Source organism: Pipistrellus hanaki, assembly GCF_964339955.1.
Source record: "Pipistrellus hanaki genome assembly, chromosome: 13".
NCBI lineage: Eukaryota > Metazoa > Chordata > Mammalia > Chiroptera > Vespertilionidae > Pipistrellus > Pipistrellus hanaki.
In genome coordinates, this window is record NC_140515.1 from 51,007,224 (window position 1) to 51,034,428 (window position 27,205).

Sequence of the window (27,205 nt, forward strand, 5' to 3'; positions counted from 1 at the left end):
GTCTCCTTCAATCCACAAACACCCCAGCTCAGGCCAACCCTTGGGCTGAGAACCTGCATTGGGAATGTGAGCAGTGGTCTGTCCTTGCACTCTGCCTCCACCTTGCTTTCCCTCTCCCCCTATCACACACACACACCACTCCCACTTCTGAATGAATGGGGAATTTTACAAACAAGAGCTCTAGGACTCAATCATCATGTCTCACCTTGGAGGGGTGATGAGTAGAGCAGAAGCTTCCCAGTGCTCCCAGGACTAACGTGACTGTGCTGAGAAGTCTGTGAGCCTGTGAAACTCCTCAGTCCTCATGGAGCCTGCATTCTAGCTTGGGAGGCAAGTAAATGAGTATATGATATAAAATATAATGTCAGGAATTAATATCATATGCCTTCTGACATGAAATACCGAGGCCAAAGCATCACCTTTGTTTTGATATTTCTACCAAAAACATGTAACCTGAATCTAATTATGAAGAAACATCCGATAAGCCCAGATTGGGGGACATAGTACAAGACAATTATTCTGTACTCTTTAAAATAAAAAAGTCACGAAAGAGAAAAAAATAGCTGAGACACTATTCCAAATTAAATGAGACTTTAAAATACATGAAAATTAAAAGTAATGCATATTGAATATTAGAAGCAGATCTTTTTTTCTGGCAAGAATACTTTTTCAAAATATGTATAATTTTTAAAATTTGAATGAGTTGCATATTAGATAATAGTGTTGAAACACTAATTTATTATATTGTATTTACATAACAAAATACTTTTGTTTTGGGGAGATACCAGTGAAGTATTAGAAATAAAGGGTGATAACGACTACTATCTGTGTGACTGGGATAAAGGAGGGGTGACTAGATAATGATGGGCAGGTGGGTGCCCCATCTATAGCCCACAGAAGGAACATGGTTATAACCTAGAAATGAGGAGGCCATCAAAGCACTTACTAGTAAACAGTTGAATTACATGTTTTAAAGTTGGCTCATCCTTCAAGGTTTGAAAGAATTTCTCTGACTATTCCAGCCCCCATTGATCGTCTCCTTTTCTGACATATTAGAGCAGACGGCAATCAAGACACTCTACTCATCACTTGATAGTGCAAATATAAAGTCTCGTGTCACCCTAAGATAGTTTTAAGCATTGATACTTGTGCCCAGATTAGATCTTCAACTTCCTATACGTAGAGACTATTGAAAGTCTTTTGTGTGCACTCATTGAGCTGAATTGCCAGAGCTGGAGGGAACTTAGCAGCCTCTGAACTCATCCTCTCCATTAACTGGTGGAACCCAAGTCAAGGAGCTTCTGGGACCTGCTCAAGCCACATCACTCATTGGTGGCAGAGCTGTTGCTTTACTGATATATTCATTGACCACTGGCTTTTGTGGCTGTGACAGAGCCAGGTAGATGCAAGAAGATGGTTTTTGACTAGACATCTCTAACCAAACTCAATCAAATCAGGAGCTGGAATATATTGTGCCTGACTCCAAGGAAATGAGGCTGTTGGTGGGTAAAAATGTTGGCAAGAAAGTTGGTCCTCATCACAGGCATGACATGTCTGAAGACCCCAATATTCACTCCCCCCCCCCTGTAGAGCCCTGGGTGAAATATTTAGGGTGAGTGTGGGAAGAGCTCTGACAAACCACAGCCTAACTAGGAAGAGAAGAAGTGAATGTGCGTGGCTGATGGAGTGTGAAGGGAGCTGGGTTTCAGAGGCAATTTACAGGGACTGTTCAGCTTGCTGCAGCATGACAAATAACCTATTTCCTTGTCATCAATTGATTTAATAATAGCTTTTCAGGAAAACAAAAAGAAGAGTGAGCATTTAGACCAAAGGCACAGCCCTGTTTCATTTTTTAAAAAATTCTATACTGTGAAAAGGAAAAGCACGTTCATCCTAAAATCAAAGATGTAGATCACACATGAGCATCCAGGATGAGGCATTGGGACATTTGCTCAGGGGAGGTTCTCTGATGACCTCATTTCCGTTCTGGAGCAAAAGCCAGTGCATTATTGGTGTGGTCTTCAATGGCAAAGGAAATGTCCACATTTCATGGTTATGTCCACATTTCATGGCAACTTCATGGTTAAATGTCAACCAACAGGAAACTGAACTGACAGGGTGACTGTGTCTCCTGGTTTATGGCTGTGTGGGCAGAGACTTGTTTGCTCTCAAACCTCCCCCTCCCCCTTCCCCTTTCCCACAGAGTGCAGACCTCAGATCCTGACTGTAATGATCAAACACATGCTGGTTAATTAACTTTATGGGGCACTGCAGAACAGATTGGTAAATCAATAGGCATGCCACTATAGTCACCTTCAGGCTGTGATTCTGTGTTCCATTGCTCTAATGACGCCTGATTTCTGCTCTCCCCAATTAATTGCTGTCGAAGTGCTTCTCAGCATGGCAACCACATGGATTGTTGCTGAAATTCCAGCTGGCCCTAAAGCACGTGAAGCAGAGGAATTTTACCCAAAAGAGGTCAGGGTGGGAAACCTTTTCCTGAAAGTCTGTTTGGGCTTAAGGGGCTTTGGAGTTAGAGAAACCCGTATGTGGATCTTCATTCTGCAACTTACTAGCCATTTGACTCTGTAAAATGAGGTCATAACCTGAAATGGACCTTCTGTGCCACCCTCCCATCCTTCTACTGGGCATTGCTCTTGTCTGTGCTCTCTGCTCTCTGAAATAGCCCTTCTGTATCTTCTCTCCCTTCCAACTTCCAACATCTCCTCCTTCTGCTTCCCCTTTCTGCTCACTCGGGAGATAGATTTGTTTCCATTGTCATTGATAAAAACAGAGACAATCAAAAGAGAAGATCCACCCAGCTCCAGCTATCTCCTTACGCATCTCTTCTAATGGACAACCTGCCTCATTCCAATTTAAAGTCAACCTTTCCTCCCATGCACTGCACTTCATCAGCTCTCGCCTGCTCACTGTCATCACTTCTCTCCTGAGTCCTTAAAATCATGCTAAAATAATCTTCTTTACTTAAACAGTGCAAACCAGAAAACCTCTCCATGACTGCCTCTTTTTGCTAATCCTCTTTACAGCAAAACTGCCCATAAATCATATGGGCACACACTTCCCCTCCAACCATTCTGTCTTAAAATCGGGTCAGTTAGATTTTTGTCCCACCACTTCACCAAATATGTTAAGTTCCTGTTAAGGCTACCAGCAAGATCTCCCAGAGACATTCCTTTTGCCAAATGCAATGGCCAACCCCTCCACCTCCAATGACTTGACATCCAAGCTCCATTGGAAGCTGCTGGTTATTCTCTTTCTTGAATCATTTTCTTCCCTTAGATTCTAAAACATCCCTCTCTTTTGTCCTCCTTTCTCACAAGCCCCTCCTTCTTAGATTTCTTGGTTTGTCCATCTTCTTGGCATCTAACTCTTTGTTCTTAATCTTTTTGACATCCAGGGCTCTGTCCTCAGATCACTTCTCTTCGGTGTCCGCACTCCCTATGCAGTGAGCTAATCTAGTAGTCTCATGTCTTCAAATACCATCTATTTGCTCGTGACTCCCAAGTATATTACTGCAGCTTGGACCTGTCCTCTGAATCCCAGAATCATGTATTTAACTACCTACTTGGCAGCAACACTTGAATTCAAAGCAAGCATTTCAAACTTACCCAAAACTCAACTCTGATCCCCACCCCACTCCCTACACCACTTACTTCTTGTCCAGTGCCCCCTCTTTCAGGAAATGGCTCCCATTTACCTAGTTGCTCAAGCCCAAATTCTTGAAATCATTATTGACTCTTCTCTTTCCCTCATACTTACATCCAGTCCCTCAATAAATCCAATTGGTTCTACCTTCAAATTGTGCCCCAAATTCAACCATGTGTTACTTTATTAGGCCAAGCAAAATTACTTCTCACCAGGATAATTGCAAGAGTCTCCCAACTGGTCTCCCTACTTCCACCATGTCCTCCTCTAGTCTATTTTCCACACAGTAGCCAGAGTAACCCTTTTAAAATAAGGGTCAGACCTTGTCACTTCCCTGCTCAAAGCCATCACCCTTAGGATAAATTCCAAAGCCGTTGGCATGGCCTGCAAATTCTAGCATGAAGCCGGCCCTTGACCTCTCTGTGCTTTCTCTCCCTCATTACTCTGTTCCAGACATGTTGCCCTCAAACATATTATACCATCTTGCTCTCTTGTAGGGGCTTTTGCCCTTGGTAGTTTTCCCACTACCCAGAATGCTCTTCTCCAAAGTAGCTGATACCTTCACTTCCTTCATGTCTCTGCTCCAATATCCCCTGTCCCAGAAGCCCTACTTGTTACTTTCTAAAGCCTGGCTCTGGCTGTTACCCATACCCATATTATTCTATATCTTTTATTATTTATAATATTTATTTATTTTCTATCTCTAGACATTAAACCTTAAGGAGACATTAAAACCTTAAGGAGAAGAAATTGACTTATTTTACTGCTATATCCCCAAAGCCAAGGACTATGTCTGACTCATAGTAGTAGCCCATGCATTAAATGAACTGTTTTAATAAATGAATGAATGACTCTCTAGTCATAGATTTCCTGGGGTGATTGCAGGGAGTAAGGTATTTAGAGCAATTTCTAGCACATGGTAAAGGACTCCAGGCTATCTGTTCCTTTTACCATTGTTATTATAAATAGAATGGATGGGAGGTGGCAGTGGTGTATGGAAGCTAATCATTTTGTGACATCTGCTATTATCAGAGTTTGCTTCTATTTCTGATTTAGTTTGTTCCCATCTGGCCTCTGCTCTTGTAGGGGTAATTGAAGAAAGCAGGTTCCTTTGAGCTTGCTGCTCAGACTTTGTTTAACTTGTAGGCATTTCTCTTACGCTGTCCACTTGAATAAGAAATGTCACATTGGCTTCCAAGGCAAATTCTCCAGCTTTTGAAGCAGGCAGGTTCTGAAGGTCTGACGATTTCCAGCTACATCTCTCAGAGCAAGGATAATGCAACAGGTTTCTTGGCATCGTACTAAACTTCTGGAGAACACAGAACAGCAGGGCTTGAGGGGAGAAAAGAAGCACAAGAGCACAGAAGGGAGACCAGACTGCACCCATGCAAGTGTCACCTCTCCCTTCCCTGTATTAGCAGCAGAAGACAAGACAGTGACACTCCTTGCCAAGGCTGTGGTATTTTGTGGAAGAGCCAAATTCAAGGGGCCAAAGAGCCGCATGTGGCTCGAGAGCCGCAGTTTGCCGACCACGGTGCTAGGTTATGGTACAGCAACAAACTCCAAAATAATTCAGGAGCACCTTCTTCCTCCTGCTTCCTCAACAGCCCCAACTCCTCTGGTGGGTTTGGACTGTAGGGCAGAGGGAACAAGACAAGGGAAGTCTTGGCTGGCCCACTGTTTCTGACCTATGAATGATGTTGCTGGTTTTTTTGGCTAGCCCTTTCTGGCTGGTAATGCCCAGTGGGGCTTCTCTAGAGGACCCTGCAGGGCCTCTCCTCTGAACATGAAGTTCAAAGTTGGTCTCACATGGCCACAGTCAACTTCAAATGAGCAATTTAGTACATTCCTACCACATACTACCACATACTAGGAAAGTGAGGAGAACAGTATTGTGTCGAGTACACACAATAGACACCCAACTTGGTTTAAAAAGACTAGCCATCTCTTTAGTTCACATGTGTCAAACACAAGGCCCGCGGGCCAAATCCAGCCCGCCAGGCCTTGCAATGTGGCCCGCACCGCGCTGTCATCACTGCACTCCGCTGTCAGTTTATGACATTGTCAGTTTATGACTGTTCAGTAAACCATTCGGCCCGCGATTTAGGCTGGATTTTAGATTTTGGCCCCTTCTCTGATTGAGTTCGACACCCCTACTTTAGTTGATGGTTCTATGGGTTGACAATTTGAGCGGACTCAGCTGGACAGTTCTTCTGTTCTCGTTTAGACTCCTATATTCCTTTTAGGGAAGCAGGTGGCTCTGCCTCTGGGGTCTCACTTGAGTGATGGAAAGTGACTGGACCATGTGCCCCATATCTTCCTTTCAGGCTGAATGAGGTTTGTTCATATGGCAGTTTGGCACAGTTCCAAAAGGGATGGCAGCAGCATAGAAGACACCTCTAGGTCTGAGCTTGGAACTCGCTTCAGGTCACTTCTGCCACTTTCCATTGATCAAGTTCCCCAAGCCAACAAGATTCAAGAAATGGGGAAACATGCTCCCCCTTTGATGGGAGGAGCCATATAGTCACATTGCAAAGGGGAATGGGTAAGGGGAAAGGTAGAGAATTATGGTGTTTTGTGCCCAGCACTAAAATCATCAAATCTTTCTGATCTTAGAGAGAAGTTGGGGGTTTGATGCAGAGCCAGATCAACCACCGTATGTGAACTATCTTAAAAGCAAAGTGACCTATAGCATGTAGGTCAGATAGCTACTAAGTGGCTCATTTCTTTTATCTGGACACAGAGAAAATTGTATGTGATAAGAATGCTTAGTAAATACCAGAGACTTTTAAAAGTTCACTGTGGCTGGGCTGGACAGAGCAAGGCGGACAGTGGTGCTCACTGTCCTTGGGATCCAGAATTTGCCAGTCACTGGAGCCTGTGACAATGAGCTTTTCTTTAAATTTAAGAAGAAATGAAACTTAGTAAAGAATTTTAAACACGTGCTTGCATCTCTGTTTCCAAAAGATCCTTCTCGCTCCAATGTGAGGACTGGACTGGAGGCTCAGACTAGACCAACCGCAGACTTTGGGAAGTTAGAACTTTTCCAAGCTTTTTCATGAGTCCCAAAGGCAAAGAAGAAATAGTCTAGTTTGCCAAATGGCCAAAAATGAGCAGAAGGGCAAGGGAAAGAGCAAAGAATATAAAATAGATAATCCCACATATTCTCTCTCTCTCTCTCTCTCTCTCTCTCTCTCTCTCTCTCTCTCTCTTTCATACACACACACACACACACACACACACACACACGCGCGTGCGCACGTTACTTATCCATTTGCTTTAGACCGAAGTATGCCTGAGAGTTCTGGTTTGTGTTCTCTGGATGGTAAAGCCAGATTGATTCTGGGTTTGACAGTGGCCTCGCCTGCTTTGCTGTGTAACGAGACAAAGAGCAGCTAAGTGACCATGAGAAAGGCCAGCAGAGGCCCAGCATTACAGACCCAGCCTCTGAGTCCAAGAGTTTGTACTGTAATTCATATTCTAAAGGCAATCCACAATTCAAATTCTAAAGGCAAGTAGTATCAAAATCCAATTTTGACAGCACGTTGGAGGGAACTCAAGGAGGCAGGGAGGAGGAGCAGTGGCAAAAGCTAAGGCAACAAGGAACCTCCTTCTGTAGTCTGTCTGCCACATTCTCTCTGGCACTGACATCAGCCCACCCACACAGGGACCTCTATGAGTCTCCAGGGGCTGAGGGTGTCGGTGGGAACAGGGCAGTGCACGGAGCAGCCGCCTCCCCCCAGCATGAGTCTGCATGATCGATCATAAGAGCGTCTGTTCTGTCATTGCATTGCAGCTCCAGAAACTAAAACGATCACTTTCTTTCAAGACCAAGAGTCTACGGAGCAAAAGTGCTGACAACTTCTTCCAGCGAACCAACAGCGACGTGAAGCTGCAAGGGGACATGCTGGCTGCGGTCAGCCCCAGCTCCAGCCCCCTCCCCACCCCAGGAAGCCTGACATCCACGCCCACCAGGGTGGGCCTGAACCCAGGCAGCAGCAAGGCCCATGCCTTCCAGGAGCACATCTTCAAGAAGCCCACTTTCTGTGATGTCTGCAACCACATGATCGTGGGTAAGTCCTTCCCCTGCCACTTCCTCCCGGTATGTCAACATGAAAGTGTGGAGACTTCTTGGGAGTGTGGTGTGGAAAAGATGTAAGATGTGCAGCTGTGCTTTAAAATTCTGCATTGGAAAAGTCAAGAGGCCCGTTTTATGTGCCTTTAAAGGACAGGGTTGGGAATAAGGGGTAAAGTTAAAAGGCAAATTTCAGTGAGCATCTAACCTTTTTCTAAAGATATTTTTAATGATTTCAGAGACGGAAGAGAGATAGAAATATAATTGAGGAGAGAGAATCATTGATCAACTGCCTCCCGTAACCTGGGCATTTGCACTGACAGGGAATCGAACAGTGACCTCCTGGTTCATAGGTTGAACCATGCTGGCTGAGCAAGAATCTAACCTTTTAACTGATGCATTTGACCCGTCATTGAATGGTTTGCCTTGTAAGTAGCATGTGATTTAACTTCTTTCAGGCATAGATAATCTCAAAGGTTTTGGCTTTTTTTTTTTTTTTTTTTTTTTTTTACTTAAATACCTGATATTCTTTCAAATGAAACATGGCGTGTTTGTTGCTTCCCAAAGAAGCCAATAGCTGTCATCATTGAACTTGAACTTGTTGTTTCCAATATGGTCAGGAAGGCAGAATTCTGCAACTCCCTTCACCTTTTACCAAGACCCAGTTAAGGAGTATAATATTCAGAATGAGAGCAATGTCAGTCCCTCTTGTGACTGTACACACAGGGGCATCCTCACTGAAAACCATTATCTACTCACATTCTCATTTTCTCATCACTATTATTCATGTACTTCCTTCAAACGGACCCACTGAGGATCAGTGCTTGTGTCAGTCAAGGATTTCCACAGTAATGCTGGTTTAAAAATACTCGTGCAATTAACACAGTTTACTTTTACTCTCACTCAGGCACCTTTAGATCATTTGGGGTTTAGCTGATCCAGATTCAGCTCAGTTACTTTGTCTTCTCTCCATTCCTTATTTCTCACTCTTTCCTTGGACCAGTGGGGTAACCATATCATGTTCTTCTCATGGCAAGGACAATTGGAAGCTCTTCTAAGGCTTTGGATTGGAGGTGACATGGCCCTTCTATTGGCATTCCTCCAGGACCATGGTCAGCAAACTGCAGCTCGTGAGTCACATGTGGCTTTTTGGCCCCTTGAGTGTGGCTCTTCCACAAAATACCAGGACCTGGGCAAGTCTATTTTGAAGAAGGGGCATTAGAAGAAGTTTAAGTTTAAAAAATTTGACTCTCAAAAGAAATTTCAATTGTTGTACTGTCGATATTTGGCTCTGTTGACCAATGAGTTTGCCGACCACTGTTCCAGGAGAATGGCGGCCAAGCCCATGTCAAGGGATGGAGAAGTGCACTCACTCTGACTTGATATCAGGGACTTTAAAGCCACCTGGCAAAGGACATAGGTAGAGGGATGCGTGAAGAATGGGATCAATCATTCAACCTACCACAGTGCTGAGGAAGGCCTTTGGATCATTAAACTATTTTGTTTGGCAGATTCTGCTAAGTCATGGATCCATACCACCCATCCATTTCACTGGCATCTGACTGTGAGCATGGCAGGGAAGGTGTCTCACCATGTTCCGAGCTCAGGATACTTAGGCAATTTGGCTTCCAACTTAGGTTTTGTGTGTGCCTCCTTAGCTTCTGAGTCTGACGCATCACTTTCAATTTCCACACAGATTTCCACCAGGCCTTTTCAAGGCAGTGCTATTCATAACCCTGAAGCAGGTGATGAAGAGTCTCTATTTTAAAGCTCATTGTGACCAGTGTGAAAAGACAAACAGAACACGTGTTTTTAAAATGAGTAAGGGAAATGAATTCACCTCTGAGGAATGCCACCATCATTACCCTAAAGAGGATTCTAGGTACACCTCAAGCACAGCAGCAATTGCGAGACTTTATTTTGAAGAAAAAAAATCACACACAAAAAGACCCTGTGCTGAAGAGAATTGCACTATACTTTTCTCTTATCAGAACTAAATATACCTTGTAGCTGCCTTTTTTTTCTTTTCTTAAGAAAGAAAGAGGAAAAAAATACAGTCAGCAAGGCATGCTGTTCTTTTCAAAGATGAGGAAGCAAACCAACTAGAAGGCTCCTTCTAGGAAATGAGAAAAGGGCTTATAGAGGCAAGAGGGAACAGGGAGAGAGAAGTGGAAGGAGGTGAGGAGAGGAAGAGAAGAGAGGTGAAGTAGAGGCTGCCACGTGTTTCAACTTCCTGAAACAATGTTTTATCATGCCTGCCTTTGTCATCTGTGATAGAAGAGCACATGCTCTGCCCCTTTTCTCTTTGTTCCTGAAATTTAGTCTCTTTTCTCTCCATATATCACTGGAAGGTTTGCTTTTTCAAGCCACAAGTCATCTTTATAGTCTGAATTCGAGGGAAAGACCACCTGCTGATACCCTCTTAGAGTGACATTTCAGAAAATATATTAAAGCATCTACTTTTTCCTTTCAATGAGAACCAAGGGGCTATATAATGATGGCCAAGAACAATCAAATCCCATTTTAGCATTTCCAGCTGATGGATATTTCTTTAAAAATAAAAGGGATCTGGCATTCTCACTGTCTAAGATTTCTAAGTTGGAATGGACACGCAGAGTTGGGCTTACAAAGCCTCACATTGGGCTTCGCCTGACTGCTGTGCCTGAAAGCTGGAAAGGCTACACATTTGCCACAAGAAAGTGACCAGTAAAAGTACATCTGGACCCCAGCCTCAGTCCCTGCCCATCTGATTATCATTTCCTTAGCACCTTCACTTGTAACTCATTTCCTATTTTCAGCTTTGCCCTTGCCCTTGGGCTTGACACCTGAGGCTGTTCCTCCCCAACTGATCTGGCTCCCATGCCACTTGGGTTAAGAAGCCTCTAGGACATTGCTACCCTTTCTGATCCTCCTTAAGCTATCCCTTCCCAGAAATTCTGGTCTCCTATACAGGCCAAAGGTGTTCAACCCAAGCTTTCTTGGAAACACCAGAGAAATAGTCAGGTGTGTCTGTCTACCCCAATGCTGGATGTCCCAGTCTTTGAGTCAAAAGGGTTAGGAGAATCTTCTTGTACTTGGTTAGATGAACATACTCCCTCCACCAACCACATCCACTCTTGCCCTCCTTAGGCCTTGGCAAGGGGAGTTGAGAGTAGGGGCTCATCTTCATTGTGCATCAACTTAACATATTCCATCTATGACACTCTGTCTTTACATTAAATTAACTATCTGCAAAGACTCATTTCAAGAGAGTTTTGGATTTCCTCGCATCTTATTGAAGTTTCAAGACTTGAATAAGTCAACATGCACTACTCCATAAATCAAGGAAGTTTTTCCAAGGAACTCCATTCTTCTATCTACAAATAGATAAAAAGTATTTTTAAGTTAACTACATGTTTTTAGTTGGCATTCAATTATAAGACACAGCATATTAAATGAATTCATGTTTTCTATACAAATATTTCACAAAATGGCTGAATTTCACTGCCTAAAACTTCAAGTTTCCTTATACATTCAATGCATAGTCTATGATAATCATTCACTTTCAATCTTCCCAGTAGCAACCATGAGGGGGGAGATAGCAATGGCTTTGTCTTAAGTAAAAGTCCCTAAAGAAGGCCTGAGATAGAAGTTCTTGTGAATGTGGTTTGTTGTGGGGAGTGCCCTCAGGAGAAGGGGAGTCAGAGAATGGAGGGTCAGGGGAAGGAGCAAGGATGTGGTCTCAGCTGGAATTGGCTTCAGATTAGGCCCACTCGTGGGGAGCTCTGGAACACAGATCCTATCACCTGGTGGTACCACCTTGAGACAAAGGTAATATATTCCTATCACACAGTCATTGGCCATGGCTGCCCCCAAGAGGCAGTGAGGATGTGACATTCCATGCAAGGAGGACCCATTAGGCTGAGAACAATTCTCTGAAAAAAGGGCATCCGTGAGACTTAGCAGCCATCATTCACAGCTTCAGCATGATAAATAAGATCTGGACAAAGCACCAACAGCATCACAACCTTCGTAAACATATTAATTCTACAAGATGCAATATAAAAGCATTCTCCACTGGGAATGAATTTAAAATGCAGTTGGAACCTTGGCATTGTTGTACCTATAACACGGTGTTACTAATATAATAAACTAGAGGCCTGATGCATGAAAATCAGACATCCCTCCCACAGTCCTGATCTCTTGCAGTCCAGGACCCCTCACTCCTTACTGTGTACCTGCAGTGGAGGTGGGAGAGGCTCCTGCACCGCTGATGCACTTGCCAGCCATGAGCCCTGCTTCTGGCTGAGCAGTGTGCCCCCAGTGGGAGTGCACTGTATTTGCATATTAGCCTTTTATTATATAGGATAATATTACATGAGGAAATATTATATCACTCTGAGTCCAGGACCTTTCTGTTCTGCTCTTGTTTGACTATTAGTTTAGTTATTTCCTGACCTATTCTGACCCCTTCCAATTGCTCAGAAAAAGCCAGATCAACCAAACTTGACTGGAACACACACACACACACACACACACACACACACACACCTAAAAAGACAAAGCTATCAATTAAGTTGTTTCTTGACAGGAAAGGCCAAACAGAAATCAAGAGGAATATTAAAAAGCAAATGTCACCCAGCCTGTGTGATTCAGTATTAGAGCATCGACCTATGAACCAGGAGGTTGAAGTTCAATTTCAGGTCAGGGCACATGCCCAGGCTTTGGGCTCCATCCCCAGCAGGGTCATGCAGGAGGCAGCCCATTCATGATTCTCTCTCATCACTGATGTTTCAATCTCTCTCTCTCTCCCTCTTCCTTTCTCTCTGAAATCAATAAAAACATATTTTTTAAAAATTTTAAAGCAAATATCAAATCTGTGTATTCTCAGAATGGAATTAAAACTCTGTGGTGCCATCAATCATTTAGGAGCTGTACAGCTTAAAGAAGAAAATATAAATGCTCTCTAAACATTTTCTTTAATTTCCAGTAGATACTTTTTTTTAGCCTGGAATGGGTCCCTCCTAAAATACAGTACCCAGACCTCAATGTTTATCCAATGGGATTATTAATCTCTGATGTTTTAATTGCTTAAAAGTAGCCGTAACTTAACTTACTTTTCCACTAAGGGACAAAAATGCCATGGAATCCCCAGTTCAACAGAAGTAATTGCTTTGTATTTTTTGCTCATCTGGTTCCCTCAAGAGACTCATGTTGATTCTGGCGACTGAATGTGAGAGTAAGAGAAACAGGGGCCCAGTCAGGCTAAGGAGACAGTGACCTAAGCAGATGAGAAATGTTTGCAGAGCTGGCCATGATTGGCCTGGAGAAGACTCGGGGGAGCCTGGTCACTGTCTTCAAATAGCTGAGGAGACCTTGTCTGGCAGAGGGATTAAACTCCCCCAGGGCCCCGGGTGGACCCTTGGATGATACAGTGAGGCAGAGTTCAAGACCAAAAGGAAGAGCTCCTAAAGGAAATTTCAGAAATAGACACGATAGTCCTAGCCAGGAAGGCTCACTGGATAGAGTGTCGCCCTGAAGGGTCCTAGGCTCAATCCCGGGCAAAGGCATGTACCATGGTTGCAAGCTCCTCCCCAGACCTGGCCCTGGTCAGGGTGCATGCAGGAGGCAACCAATCAATAAGTTTCTCTCACATCAATGTTTCTCTCTGTCTTTCCCTCTCTTCCACTCTCTCTAAATATCAATGGAAAAATATCCTCCTGTGAGGATTAACAATGAAATAGACACTGTAGATTTGGGTAGAGGAGATTTTGCATGGTAAAATATGGTTAGAAAATGCTGTACACTATCCTCCCCTTGGCTATTCATAGCACACTAGCATTTCAAAGTCCTCCTATCCTGAAAACTACCAAGTGTGCTCAGTGGTGGAGCAAATGGATTGTAACGGAAGAGTTCTTTCTCCTAACATCTACTCTTCCCTAATTCATCTTGACTGCTACTGCCCATTATTCGGCCTGTATCTCTGCACTGTGACCAATGCAGAGAGCCTTTCTGATGCCTGCAAAAGCAAATTCATTAAAGACTCATTAAGACTTCAGTTCAGGCCCAGTGTTCTCAAGAAACATTGTACCCAGCACTGTTCAGCTACAGGGACACAAAATACTTTTAAGCTGGCATCTTCTATTAGTTTCCTGAAATTGTATGCCTGCTGCCAAGCACTGTTTATTTTAAGAAATCTCTCCCTGAAAATTACCTAGATGAGAAAGTAAACCATATTCCATCTAGCAAAGATGGAGCAGACATGGAGATGGGATGGCCTTAAGGAAGGAGGTCTCTTAGGGTCTCACACAGAAATGGAAGTGACACCTGTTGGGGGACAATGAGATGGTCTGGGGCATCCATGGGACCTGCAGGTCATTGCTTTGAAAAGGTAAAAACCCATGACCTGCCACCAACAGAGAAGACAGGACAAGGGAGGTGGAGAGGACTAGCCTTGGTACCATTTATTGCGCATCATTCTCCCTCAGACATCTTCCCTGTGGAAGGTCCTGATATTGTTTCCTGAGCCCATTTCCTATGTCCTGGCATTTTGCTTCTGGAACATCTGGAATGCCTTTCCTTCCTTGCAAACATCGTGATCTATAATTTAAGAGGGACAATCTCTTTTCCTGCTTGAGGTTCAGACCAAGCATGACAAATATAGATTGGCCACCTGCCTCTAGACCCAGCAGCAGTGCCATGGTGAGACCAAGGGACCTGTGGGAAAAGGCCATCTCCTGCTATAAACACAGGAAGATACAGATGTGTTGGAAAATGTGGACCCTGCACCTCCACTCAGCTGCCATACAGGGAATGTCCCACTGACCTACTTTACAATGGTCCCTTTGGTTGTGCAGCCACGGTGGATACCAAGTCATAAAAGGACAGAACTGGGCCAGTAGTAAAAAAATGGGACAGCCCTCTGTGCGTGTCTGTGGGAGACACCTCTACATTGTGACCCAGCCGTTAAAGAAAAAGGAACGGGCAATAGAAATACGTGGTTAAATCCTATTAAGGCATTTCTTCTTTGTAGCTTATCAATACTGCCTGGTTGCACAGCAGAAAAACAAAACATAGGTTGTTTTTTCACATGCTAAGCTTATCTGGAAAGAAAACCCAAAAGACTATAGCTCTGCTGCACTCCCCACCCCAATGACATGGCAACAAACAAGTTCATGTGTACACATACTTATACATATGTGTAGATGTACACACACTCTCACCTTCACCACAGAGGAAATGTGTTTCCCTTGACACAGAAGAACCATGTTTTAAAGAATTCACAACCACTTCAGCCTGACACCCAAGCACCATCTTCACTCTGTTCATAATGCCACAAAGAGTCACATGTCATTAAAAGTGAGGAGGGACAATGAACCAGCCTGACTCTCACCCAAAAGGCCTAGATCACTTTGCATGAGATCTCCCTGGTATCCCTGTTTGAAAAAGAGATTTCAAGGAACATTTTATGAGCATCTGTTTTCTGATTTTAAAAAGAGAAATAAAAAACTATCTGCTAGAGGTGATATAAAGAATGAGACGGTTCCCAAAAGCAATAAGGCTCAGTTAGTAACAAGACGGGCTTCTCCCTGTCTTCCTGCCCTGCTGCTGACCTGCCCTCTCTCCTGAGGTCTAGCTTCTCACTTCAACTGCCAGAACTTTGCTAAGATTCCTTGTTGATGCCAAAATACTTAAATGTGTCCACAGTGGAACAACGCATCTTCTTCTCCCATACAATCTGCCACTTCATTGAGGTCCTCTCCTGCTGGCCAGATGGCACCTGTGTGCTCTCAACTACCTGGCCAGAATCTCAAGGCCATCTTGGACTCCTCCCTTCTCCCGGTCTCCAGAAAGCCCATCCATGAACCAACTGTCTATTCTACTTCTGTGCTTTCTCTATGGTCAGGCTCCTTCTCCCTTCCTCTCTGCTCCTGCCCCAGTCCAGTCTTCAACACATCTCCCATGAGCTGTTTCAACAACTTCCTAAGTGAGGTTCTTTCCATCCATCTCTACAAATGCTGCCAAACCTCTTCTGAAGGCAGACAGACATGGAATTGCTGATTTTCTCAGGAATGCTTGTACTGCCTCCTTGCCTAAAGAATTGCTTAGCGCTTATTCTATAACCTCTAAGAGCTGACAAAGGTGAAGAGATAATGACTTTGTCCCATCTGATTTGCACAAGGTGAAACTTTGTTCACTCCTCTTGACAGTCATCATCAATAGCAGTCATCACTAGGTGAGCATCTATAAGCAAGTGTATCATTACAAACAAAGTCACAGTACACACCTGCAAGAGGGAACCGGGAGAGAGGCAGAATGGTGCAGAGGTCACAGGTGGGTATTTGCATTCTGGCTCTGCACTTAGTAGCTCAACTGACCTTGGACCACTAATGTACCTTCTCTCAACGCAGTGTCTTTCAAATGGCAATGAAAATACCGAATTCATGGAATCCCTGACAAATTAAGTGACATAAATGAATGTTCTTTGTGAACTATAAAACTTAAAAACTGTTCTCTATTATTAAAGCTATCTCTATGCATGAAAGGTTGATACTAGTAGTATGCCAAATTCCTAGAAAAACAGTTGCGGGGGAGGGGGTAGACGGGGAGGGTGTAGCACATCAGTTGGCCAATCCATTCTTGGGAGACCTGAGGATAAATATAAATTCTCGAGCCCTCAGCTGGAAGAATAGTTGTGAAGAAAGCAAATGAGGCTGTGAAAACCGCAGACCTCAGAGAAGAGGAGGCAGACAGCAGAGATTATTAATACCGGGGGTCAAGGGTGTCAAGCCCAGACGTTTCCCAGATGGTCATGAGAAAGTGATTATCCTGGAGGACGTCTCCTCTCAGAATTTTAAGCCAAACACACTTAACAGAAGGACAGCTTGGTGGCCACGATATTCAATGTGAACTGATGACCCAGGGGGGAAAGGCTATGGACTCCAAATTCAAAGCTCTGAGCCAACCCAACTCCTGTTACTATTTTTAACGATCAGTGCTGGTGAGGGGCGGGGGAGGTAGAGAGAGTTTTTCCACGAGTAGTCAAGAACCGAAATAGGAAAGATCAACAGAGGCATTTATAAACAATGAATGCCATTAATTTTTTATAGCTAAGATAGGGTTGGAAAAGTTGTAATGTAGCAAGGAGTGAGTAATATAGGCAGGGAAGGTGGCCTAGGGGTCTTCACACAATTTTTAATGATCCTTTCTGCTTGCTTCAGTAGCATTTCAAGTCACTGACGAATGACTATATTATTAATTTTCCCAGAAAACTTGGAAACCGTCTTGTTCAATTTAACTCATAGCAGGGGAGAGATAGGATGGGTTATTTTTAATCAAGGTCTCATGACTAGAGTTCAAGTGTGATGGAAAATATGTTCCCCCTTTTTCCCCTTTAGCAGAAAACTTTCTAACTATTGAGTGATATCTAAAGCTCAGGAGCAGTCTAAGCTGCATTGCTTTAACTCCAAAGCCCCAGCTCTTTGCAGTATGCCACTATGAGGACAGGTCACCTAGGGTCCTTTTGGGGTGATGAGAAACTGGTCATTGTAAACCCTGGCTTGAGCTTTGCTTACCTTCCCAGCATGCTGCAATGGGAAGACCATTAGCCCAAGAGGCCGGACACTAGTATTTTAATTCCTGCTCTGTCACAGAGGAGCAGTGCAATGTTTGTCAAAGCACTTTGCTTCTTGGAGCCTCATTTTCTTTATCTGCAAAATGAGAAGCTATATCTGGGAAGACAAGTTGGTTCCCATACTAATTGGTTGACACTGATTGCCCAGAGAAGCTTCTGAAGTGGCAACATAGCCCAGTGAGAAAATTATTGTGATTGATTAGTGATGTCTGCCATGAACACAAAATGGAAGGGTCTTCAACACCTATGCTATGTGTTTGCCACTCCTAGGCTACTAATCTCTAAGGTAGGACTTCTCAGAAATTGAATATGCATGCAAATCACCCTGCACAGCTTGGTGAAATGCATATCCTGACTTAGTGGGTCCAGCTTGGGTCCTAAGATTCTGCATTCCTTACAAGGTCTCAAGTGATGTCAATGATGCTGGACTATGGGCCCCACTTTGAGTTGCAAGGCACTAAGGTATCTTCCTAATCAATTCAGTTACACTTTTAAGTCACAAAGTCCCTAAGAATTGTGTAGAAGGCCTTAGGTACCTGAGAAAGAGAAAATGAAGTACAGAATTAACAGAGAAAATAGCTAATTCTAAATTTTTATAAGACTTCTAATTTTGTTTCTTGTGTAGATATTCATTTTATTCTTACTTTTTTTTCAGAAAATAAATATAGAATATTTAACGAATATATGGGTTCATACATGTAAATATCTGAACCAAGGTTCTATGCAAAGTGCTTGGGAAGCCTCAATGAAGGAACAGTCGTTCTATCTGAGGACAAAGATGTCAATGAAAGTTCATAATGAATGTGGCATTTCAGTGGGGCATTAGAGGATCAATAGAGGACCAAGCCCTTCTTAGCTATAAAAAATTAATGGCATTCATTGTTTATAAATGCCTCTGTTGATCTTTCCTATTTCGGTTCTATTGATCCTCTAATGCCCACTCTCTACCAAACTCATTATCATTCTTAGAAGTACCTTCCCATTGAGTACAAAGAATGGAAACATGCCATATATTCTTGAAAGAAAAATGTAACAGAGTCAGCTCTTAATTTCTCAAAAGCTGGTGAGATAGCCTACAAATCTATCCCCGTTAACCACCGCCTCCCTGTTCTTTTGGTAGACCCATCCTGTGGAAGGCACCACTTCCAAAAGGCAAATCAGATGCTTACACTACTTGGCTTTGTTCTGAAATAGCATTTATAAAGAGTTCTGGACCAATTCATTCTTTTATCTCTGATGTTCAAAGATCTGGTACCTTGATGCTATCAGAAAAAGTTTCAGTCAAACCTAGTTGATTAAGGGGGAAACAAGCAGGAAAGAACACCAAACAGAAATGCAATGTCAGGTGTGGATTAAGTCACATCTGCTTTAGAAATCCAGCTCTACCCATGTACTAGCTAAATAAGCCTGGAAAAATTATTTAAACTCTCCGATGCTCAATTTTCCATCTGTTAAATGTGAAATGACACTAACTTGAAGGAATCATTGTGTTAGGTCTTGTGGAAGGTTCTTCATTCTTGGTGATCCTAAGCACAATCCCCATATCAAGTGGCCCTAATTATGACGGTCTCTCATTTTTCATCTTTTTGGGAATAAAACAGGGCAGTTCTTTCCTGTACAAGAAAGAAGAGGGAATTTGTAATCAGGATTTCTGAGCTCAGATCTCATCCCTGCACACTTTCTCCAGTGGCCTTAGCCATGGACTTCCCTCCCCAAGCCTCAGTTCCCCCAGCTATGAAAAAGTGACAAAAATAATTGTAGCTTTACATCCTTTTCTCTACCAGAGGCAATTTTGCCTCACACATAGGGGTTCGAGACTTAGCAAATAAAAAGATAGAACAACTAATAATTAAGTTTGGATTGCAGAGAAGCAACCTATAACATTTTAGTATAAGTGTGTCACAGGTTGTATTTGGGATACAATTGTTTCATGCAATATTTGAGATATTCTTAGAATAAAAAATAATTTGTTATCTTAAAATTTAACTGGACTATTCTTCTGTTTTAAATATAGTTTATTGATTTCAGAGAGGAAGGGAGAGGGAGATGGGGAGAGAGATAGAAACTTCAATGATGAGAGATAATCATTGATCGGCTGCCTCCTGCACACCCCACACTAGGGATCGAGCCCGAAATCCAGGCGTGTGCCCTGACCAGGAATAGAACTGTGACCTCCTGGTTCATAGGTCAATGCTCAATCACTGAGCCATACTGGCCGGGATAACTAGACTTTTCTATATTTACTCTAGTAACCCTGGCCCTGGGGACATCTGACAATATCTGGAGATGTTTTGGGTGGTCACAGTTCAGGAGGAGGTACTTCTGCATCGAGTGTAAGGCCAGAACTTCTGCCAACCATCCTGCAAGACACAAAAGACAGCCTGCCCCACTACACACACACACACACACACACACACACACACACACACACACCACATACTCACTCACTCAAAAAATTTGCAGGCCCCAAGTGTTCATAGTGTGTAGAGGCTGAAAAACTGCTCAGAAAACTTGGATTTAAAAAATTAAAGTTCTCTGAAAACGATAAAGCATTCAAAGCTGTCTGTTACATTTTGAAGCAAAACTAAGGAGAAATGGGCACTTTCCCCTTGTCCATCAGAGGCAATGGAGGAGGCCTCGTCTGTGAAGTCTGCAGCTTGCCATTCTGCTACAGAATGTTCCCTGGGTAACTCAGAGGAAGGCCAGTCTTGAAGGACATAGTTCCAGGAAAGGAAAACAAAGCCTGCTGAGCTTGTCAGCACACACAGGGCACAGGGCCTGCAGGGGGTGAGGGAGGGGGAGCATGGCCACTCTGAATGATGGCAGGACATGGCGTCCAGGACAGCGCTCTCCCCAAGTCCTAGGTCACAACAAGTGGAGATGAGGAGAGTCGCTGCCAGCTTTTGTTTCCTAAGCGGTTGGACTCCAGACCCACCCACAAATTCCCAACAATGCACTCTCCAAAATCAACAAAGTGACTCCTCTCAACATGACTTGATAATTCTTCAAAAGTGAAAACACTTCCTTTCGAAACTATGTAGTCTCTTATTTCTTTTTTTTTCAATTTCTTTGTTATTGGTTAAGGTATTACATGTGTCCATTATGAAGAGAAAATGTGTTCTTTCTAGAAAATGAGAAAACACAAATAAAAACAAGAACTAAAAAGCTTTTATAATCCCACCAACCCAGAAAGAAATATTATTAACTAGAGGCCCATTGCAAGATAATCCTGCAAGAATAGGCCCCTGGCTTCACTCCGAGCTGCCTAGGAGCAGGCAGGTCCCTGCTCCTGAGCTGCCCTGAGCCAGCAAGTTTTCACTTCTTTCTGGAGCACCACTCCAGTAGCTTCCTCCTCCGCCCCCTTCCCTTCATAGCTGGTTTCACACCGCTCCTGCCTGCATATGCAAATTAACCTCCATGTTGTTGGATTAATTTGCATACTCACTCTGATTGGCTGTGGACATAACAAAGGCACGGTCAATTAGCATTTTTCTCTTTTATTAGTGTAGATGTGCCCTGCCAGACCTTTTTACATGCATGTATATGCTCATTTTAAATGAGAGTTTTCCAAATGTTTTGTATTTACCCTGATTTTGACACTTTAATATTTTATTATAAATATCATATTATGTCAGTTATTATTAAATAAAAAGTTATCTCAGTAGCTAAAAAGTATTTTGTTTATAGATGCATCAAACTTTCATTAATTCATGCCTTCCTTATTCTGTGATATTTTAGTCATTTTCCATTTCCTAATATTACTTACAGAGCTACAGTATCTTTGTAGTTAAGCCTTTGCAAACATATTTAATTTTCCTAAGACCCAATTCTGAAATTGAAATTGCTGTATCAAAGAATTATGCACATGTCTCAAGCTTTTGATGCATGTCCCCGAAGTGACCTGAAAACAATGGTACCATTTTCTAATCCTAGCAGTGTCTGGGAGTTCCCATACTCCACACCCAACTACTTATAATTATTTTTTCATTACTTTTCATCTTCATACATTTGATAGAAAAAAATGGACATCTTGCTATTTTCATTTCTAGTTCTTTGATTACTAATTAAATTTGCCATTCATTAAATCAGTGATTTTCAACTGGTGCACTGCAAGAATTTTTTTATTATGCAATACCTGACTGTTTAGTGAGGGGCACTGACCTCTTTTCCCTGGATTCTCAAATAAAAAATAAAAAATAAATGACAATAGCCAACATAACAATAGCCATAGCCATTTCGGGTGAATAAATGAAACTTATACCTATTGTCTTTGTCGGGTCAGCAAAAAATATATTTTGGGTGTGCCACAGAATCTTAGTGATTAGTTTATATGTGCCATGAGATGAAAAAGATTAAAAATTGCTGCACTGCAATTTCTTTGATAAGCCCTCAGTTTAGGTCTTAGGCAATATATTTTTGGCATATTTATCTTCTTGTAAATTGAAAGAAATGCTCATAAATCTCATACATTACAGTATAATACCCTTAATTTTATAAGGCAAATATTTCCTCAATTTACCTGTATTAGTGAGTATATTTTTATGTAATCAAATTTACCACCTTTTGGTATATTGTTTTCTCTCATAAAAATCTTACTTAGAAAGATCTTCTAAAGAATAAATAAGCTGGTGTTTATATTTTCTTCAATTAATAGTTTTAACTTTATGTAAATTTCTTAACCCATCCACACTTTTGTTCAGAATATACTATGAATTAGTGTTTTCCCAAAATAATTTACCAGGTGACTCATCAATATCTATTAAATAATTCCTCTTTTCACTGCTGATTTGAAAGTCATTTTATCAAACATTAAATTCTTAAAGATACTTAAGCATATTTTTTAGATTTTCAGTTTACTTTACTGGTTATTTTTTTAGTTCAGCACCAATATCTCTCTTGTTTAATTATTATTGTGGTATATAATAGATTGTTATTCATAAATATTTTGCTATTCTCAAATATTTACTCTTCAAAATTAATTTTAGAATCATTTTTTGAAGTCTCCCACCCAAATCCTATTGAGATTTCAGCTAGAATTCTAGTATATTTACAGAACTACTTGGAGAAAATTGGCATCCCTTCAATGGATTTTTTTTTCTTTTCTTATTTAATAACTAGTGGCCCAGTGCACAAAATTTGTGCATGGGGGGTGGGGGGAGAGTGTCCCTCAGCCTGGCCTGCACCCTCTCCAATCTGGGGTCCCTCTCACAATCCAAGACTGCTGGCTCCTTACTGCTCAACTGCCTGCCGACCTGCTCACCCCCATCAGTCCCCCCGCTCACCCCAATTGCCCCCAACACCATCCACCCGCCTGATCACCCCCAACTGCCCTCCCCTCCTGGCCTGATCGCCCCTAATCACATTTGCTTGGAGCTGCCACCATGGCTTTGTCCAGAAGGATGTCCAGAACGTACCCCCAGAAGGTCTCCTGGCCTAATTAGCATGTTACCCTTTTATTAATATAGATAGCATGTTGAGTACTAGTAACATCAGGCATCTTGATCTCCTTTCCAACTTAAATAGGAATTCATTCAACAAATATTTATAGGGTATCTCCTCTGGGCCAGGTTTTGCTCCAAGCACTTAGGCTGCATCAGTGAACAAACCAGGGGAAAATCTTTGCCCTTGTAGATTTGACATTTTAGTTGGGGAGAGGATGGATGGATGGATGGATGGATGGATGGATGGATGGATGGACAGATGGATGGGGTTTTCTATGGTGATGGGTAATGTGTAAAGAAGAACAATGTTAAGCAGGGTGGGAAAGATCAGAAGTCCCTAGACAAGGGGCAGGTTGCTGTATCAGTGAGATAGTCAGGGTAAGATCAGATCTGAGCATGACCTGAAAATGAGACAACTCTGAGGAAAGAGCATCCAAGTGAAGGAAACAAGTAGAGCAAAGCCTAAGGCAGGAGTGCGCTGTGTTTAAGTACCAGCCAGGTAGCCAGCATGGGGTGGAGCAGAATTGATGAAGAGCAAAGAGAAAAGGAGGGCAGAGATCCTGTGTCATTGTAAGGACTTTGGCTTTTACACTGTGAATTAACTACAAGACTTCTTCTTTTCAAAGAAGAAATTGGGAGGGGTTTATCTCTCTCTCTATCTCTCTTCTCTTCTCTTCTCTCTCTCTCTCTCTCTCTCTCTCTCTCTCTCTCTCTCTCTCTCTCTCTCTCTCTCTCCTTCCTCTTCTAAAATCAATAAATATGAAAAAAAAAAAAACTTAAACTTATTTTGTTCTACCTCAGGTTGTTATTGGCCAAACAGTTAACTTATCACATTACTTTTACAAAGCAAGGATCAACTTATTTGTCTATAAATTGAACTATAAGGGATGGATTTGGATTTGGTACACACAGGAGAGTAGAATATAGACTGTGCTCTATGTGGGTCATGCCTGATCCAGTCATGAGAGTTTAAAACATCCAGTTAAGCCTTAAGGAACTGGGAATCATGTTCTCTGAGAAAGCCACTATTCAGATAATACTTATACCTCCCAGCCAAATCACTGCTTCCTTTTGCATAGTGAGATACGCCCCTTGGGTTTCCCACTTGGTGCTCATGACACTCTTTCTCAGATGAGGAGACTCAGGCTCAGATGATCAAATGCCTTATCCAATGTCTCAGAGCTAAGGACTAATATCTAAATATTTTGATGACTTCTTCCAGCCTGCCATGATCTCTTTATATATCATGTATGCAAAAACACACATATCCAGATATGAACATACAAACATGTAATACAATTTATGCATGGAAGTTGTAATAAGTTGTAGAACAATTGCCCTGCCTTTGTACTTTTGGAAGGCAGCTATGCTCACCACTATACCACCAACGCTGCCTTTGTACTTTTGTATTCTACCATATGTGCTTCTTCGCTCCAGCTCCACTCTTCCTTTTAAAAGAAAAATTATTTTTTATGAAAGGTACTTACGACATCAATGTCATTTTCAAAACAAAAAAATAACCCCATAAATAAGAGCATATCAGAACGAGGCACAGCAGTGTACACGTGTATCGGCTAATGCATTTGCTGCCTTGACTCCTAATGCATTATTGATTGTGTGAGTAATCCCCAGCTTAGAGGGCTTGGAAATAGAGTCAGCCGTTGGAAGAACTCTCTGTTTCCGGCACTTCCCTTCTGCATGTTTTCAAGGGTCTGTACGGGGCTCTACAGCAGTGGAGCCTGTAATCTGACCTTCATATACCAAGGGCCACATTATTCCAAGGGATTGAACTCGAGCCAGTTTCCAGCAACTTCATTTATTTTCTTCTTGTCACGGTAGTACATGAGACTAGTTTAAATAAGGTACTAATGGTACTGAAAATTCTGCAATAGAAACTATCTTATCCTATAACCCAGACCAGTGGTCGGCAAACTCATTAGACAACAGAGCCAAATATCAACAGTACAACAATTGAAATTTCTTTTAAGAGCCACATTTTTTAAACTTAAACTTCTCCTAAAACCACTTCTTCAAAATAGACTAGCCCAGGCCATGGTATTTTGTGGAAGAGCCACACTTAAGGGGCCAAAGAGCCACATGTGGCTCATGAGCTGCAGTTTGCTGACCACGGACCCAGACTAACTTCCAATGAGCAACCACTGTCAACCTCATTGGTTTTTTTCTAACATTTATTTCAATATTTCTAAATGCTGTGCTTCTACTATTTTTAAAATATATTTTTATTGACTTCAGAGAGGAAGGGATGAGAGAAAGATGCAACAACAATGAGAGAGAATCATTGATCGGCTGCCTCCTGCACACCCCTTCCTGGGGATTGAGCCCACAACTCAGGCATGTGCCCTTTCCTGGAATCAAACAAGGAACCCTTTGGTCCGCAGGCTGAAACTCTATACACTGAGCCAAACCAGCTAGGGCTTTACTACTATTTATCGATTAACCAACTACTTATTGGTTTTCTGCAATAGATAAGAATTCAGCTCTCACCCCTCCAATACCTTTTCCCTTGTTCCCTCTTCCTCACTCTCACCTTCCCAAAACAGTCTTGGCTCCCTTGCTCTCATCTTCCCAAGTAGTTTTATGACAATTTTGTGTTTACTAGATAGTCAGTTTATACACTATCACAGTTTATTCTCTGTGTCAGATATTCTGTTGTGTACAGGATGTGCAATTTCCTCTTCCTTGACTCATTCCCTCATCTTTCTAAGGCACATCCTTCATTAGTTTTTTGAGAAATGGTAAATAGAAAGTTGATATTTTGTATCACTGAAGATCTGATAGGTGTTTACTCTGCTTTCATAATTGTTGGTAATTGGACTGGATATAAAATTCTAGGTTGAAAATTATTTTCTCTCAGAATTTTGAAATTCCACAGATTTTGAAGGCCCATGGTCTTCTATTTTTCAAATTGCTATTGGAAAATACAATCTTCCTCTGTTCTGTTAAATTTTTTGCCAGTCCTCCGATCTCTGTCTTCCAAATATATGTTGAACTCTCTTCTATTTTTGCTACTCTTCCCAGTAACCTTGTTATTTGTGATTTATACAATTTTTAATTGTGGGCTGTGATTTTAATGGATTTTTGGTAAGAATAAAAGTTGAAAACTATGTGGCCAGTCTATCATGTTTACTCAGTGTCCAATAAACATGCTTTGTGTTTCCAAGTATTTCAACCCATACAATCCCCTTTGCTTATATTTTGAAACTATAAATATTAGAAACCCTGAGAGTAGTTAATACTATTACCATTTTTATGAAGAGACAGCTGAGGTTCTAGGAATGTTAGTAGTTTTCTTTAAGTTTAAAGAGCCAGCATAAGACAGATTTGAATTTAAATTCATGTTTTTCTCAATCTATTGAGGCATCAGAGTTACATTCGGTGATGTCTTTGTGATGGTGGTAACTATTAATAGCACATGTTAGACCATAGATTTCCTATATCTTGCTTCAAATGTGAGTTATTCTTTTGAACTATTCTCTGAGCCACAGCATACAAGCTTTCCTCTTCAATCATTCTTGTTATTCCAGAGTAGAAATTCGAATACCTAAAACCAAAGAATTGCTGATGGTCTGATTTGTACAAAACAGATTGTGTTAGAACAGACAAGGAAAACTGAAATTATTGTGTTCAAGTCTGAAGGAAAACATTCTTTAATATATAATGGTGCTATTTCAGAGTCCAGCACACAATGAAATAACTCTCTTCTTTGATGTTTTTACTTACAGTTTCACAAAGGGCACAAATAGCTTTCCCTAATTCAAAAACAAAAAATAAGTGATTTCTTTCGAAGTTCGGTCTTTTGAAGGCATTGCAGTCTTTCAGCTAAGTTGTTCTCCAAAATGGAAAAGATTTTCCAACTACTGTTTATGAACAAGCACACGTAACCAGTAATTTATGATGTGTTTACACATCACTTTGACTTTCTGTGGTTATAACAACAGACATGCTTTGTGTTAAATGAGTCCCTGTGAAAGGATTTTTCAGGTATTACCTCGTGAAGGGTTTCCAGGTACTTTCCAATGAAAAATTCACCCATTGGTTTTTTTCCACTGAATGTTAGATTTTTATTACCTTATTATCACGAAGTACATCTTCCTGTAGGTTAAGCAACCCAAATAAAAGGAGAAAATATTTGGGTCAAGCAATTAAAGAGTGAAATCAGGCAAACCTTTTCTGACCTGAGGCAAATCAATCCACTGCTTAGACACCCAGGCTACATATCTACAAAATAATCTCATACAGCCCGGCCAGCAAGGCTTAACAGTTGAGCGTTAAACTATGAACCAGAAGGTCACAGTTCAATTCCCAGTCAGGATACATGCCAAAGTTGCTGGCTCGATCCCCAGTGTGGGGCATGTAGGAGGCAGCCACCCAGTGGCTCTCTCTCATCGT

General features: G+C 41.9%; 1 protein-coding gene across 2 annotated transcripts in view; it reads left to right on the forward strand.

The window, feature by feature from the left end:
* Positions 1–27,205, forward strand: part of STAC (SH3 and cysteine rich domain) — a 95,207-nt gene that overhangs the window by 27,296 nt on the left and 40,706 nt on the right. Inside the window, exon 2 of one of the 2 annotated variants that reach the window (XM_084903141.1) lies at positions 7,463–7,739. In XM_084903141.1, coding sequence (XP_084759267.1) covers positions 7,463–7,739 — 277 coding nt within the window. The remainder of the gene's footprint in view (positions 1–7,462; positions 7,740–27,205) is intronic. The other variant, XM_084903142.1, reaches the window with a different exon arrangement.